This window comes from Elephantulus edwardii, unplaced genomic scaffold, assembly GCF_000299155.1.
Source record: "Elephantulus edwardii isolate Elephantulus edwardi_28Jun2011 unplaced genomic scaffold, EleEdw1.0 scaffold00281, whole genome shotgun sequence".
Taxonomy (NCBI): domain Eukaryota; kingdom Metazoa; phylum Chordata; class Mammalia; order Macroscelidea; family Macroscelididae; genus Elephantulus; species Elephantulus edwardii.
The window spans coordinates 2,418,228-2,419,820 of record NW_006400031.1 but is presented as its reverse complement, the minus strand read 5'-3'; the positions used below and the strand labels follow the sequence as shown (position 1 = coordinate 2,419,820).

Genomic DNA, 1,593 nt, shown 5'->3' with positions numbered 1-1,593 from the left:
GGATAACAACATGACCCCTCATTCTCTAGGCCACCAGAATGTCCTTTGAAGTACAGGCTTGGTAAATTGCCTAATGTCATTTAAGCATCCAGGCATAATGCGAAGTTGGAGGACCCTCAGAAGCATTCAACTCTACATGACTTGTACACATGTTACATGGTGTGGTGTCAGAAATCTTGAAAATCTATCTGTTATGTTAGCATCCATTGGACACATGGTCCTGCAAATCATCAACAACCGTGGGACCAATATAAGAGAATGCTTTCCACACTGCGAGAAACAATGGTAGAGAGAGGGTAAAGAAACTGTGGCACAGCTGTGAAGAGACTATGAAGAAATTGAGGCAACATGATACTAAAGGAACCTTGGAGATGGAGCCACAGTTAAAGGTTTTGCTTGCACGATGATTGAATGAAAAGACTTTTAACTGCTCTGAGATCAAGTTTGCCGGACTAATTGAAGAAACAAGAGGTTTATTTGTGTTACTGAAATGAACCTAGACTTTCACTTGTTGACTGAGAATCTATCTGAACTGACTGAGGAATTATGTCTTGTTTATCTGACTGCTGGACTCAACCTGGACTTCTACGTCTGATATACTTGCCTCCCCCACTACCCAACCTATTTCCCTAATAAGTCCCATAAGTCTGAGTAAAGATTATGAGTCCATTTGCAATGAACATTAAACCCAGTAATTGGTAGAAATAGGTTAGGAGCACGTGGGATGGTATGTCTGACCCTGTGAATATCTATGTAGTACTATGGATGTTATTGATGGGGACAGTTCCCCTGTATAAAGCGGAAGCAGTCAGACTCAGCCATCCCCATGTTGTATCTGCTTCTTTTATACTTGGCTAAGAGAGGATTAGCTCTCTGAATACAATAGAGGAAATGTATGCTACTATTTACATTAAGAAGGAACATATCAAACAGTTTCAGCAATGTGGATGACAGGACCCAGCAAATTCTCAGGAGGACCAACCCATGAGTTTCTCTGCTGGACTTAAAACACATATCGTGGAACTGACCTGTTTGGTGCAGGTGGTCTCTGGCCACCTCAAATAAGCGCAGGTGCATATTGGTGATGGGGTTGAAGGAGCCACAAGCCAGAAGGACCACAGGGATTCGGCTGTTCATCTTGTCAGGCACATCCACACCCGCTGCAACAGCCACCTTGCCTTTATGGGGACAAAAGCTCATGTCAAGGAGTTGCCACTTTGATATCTTTTTCTAGATGAGAGTTTCAAAAAGCACACAATGGTCATTGCTCCTCCTCTACTGCAAGAAGAATGAAGAACACACTGATACAGACCGTCCAAATACATGGAAGACTCACCACGGATCAGGAGCTATGCCAATAGCTATATGAAAGTATAAACACTCTTCAAGCAAATCCTTCCAGCAAACCTGAGCAGTAAGTCCCTGGGTTTAGGGACACTAGATGCAACGTGGCTCCAGAGGACAGCCTGCTCTTAACCACTGTGCCCTCCTGGGCTCTACTGGATCACTGCAGATTCAAGATGAGTTCTGAAAGACTCTCATGAATCAGCTCTGACAGTCCAAATAGAACGTAGGAGGTTCCAGAATAAACAC

At 43.6% G+C, this 1,593-nt stretch overlaps 1 protein-coding gene across 1 annotated transcript in view; it reads right to left on the bottom strand.

The window, feature by feature from the left end:
* The window catches only part of NMNAT3 (nicotinamide nucleotide adenylyltransferase 3), a 102,257-nt gene extending 101,120 nt beyond the window's left edge, over nucleotides 1-1,137 (bottom strand). The window contains exon 1 of the mRNA XM_006900347.1: nucleotides 1,029-1,137. Within this exon, the coding sequence (XP_006900409.1) occupies nucleotides 1,029-1,137 (109 nt within the window). The remainder of the gene's footprint in view (nucleotides 1-1,028) is intronic.
* Nucleotides 1,138-1,593: the final 456 nt, after the last annotated feature.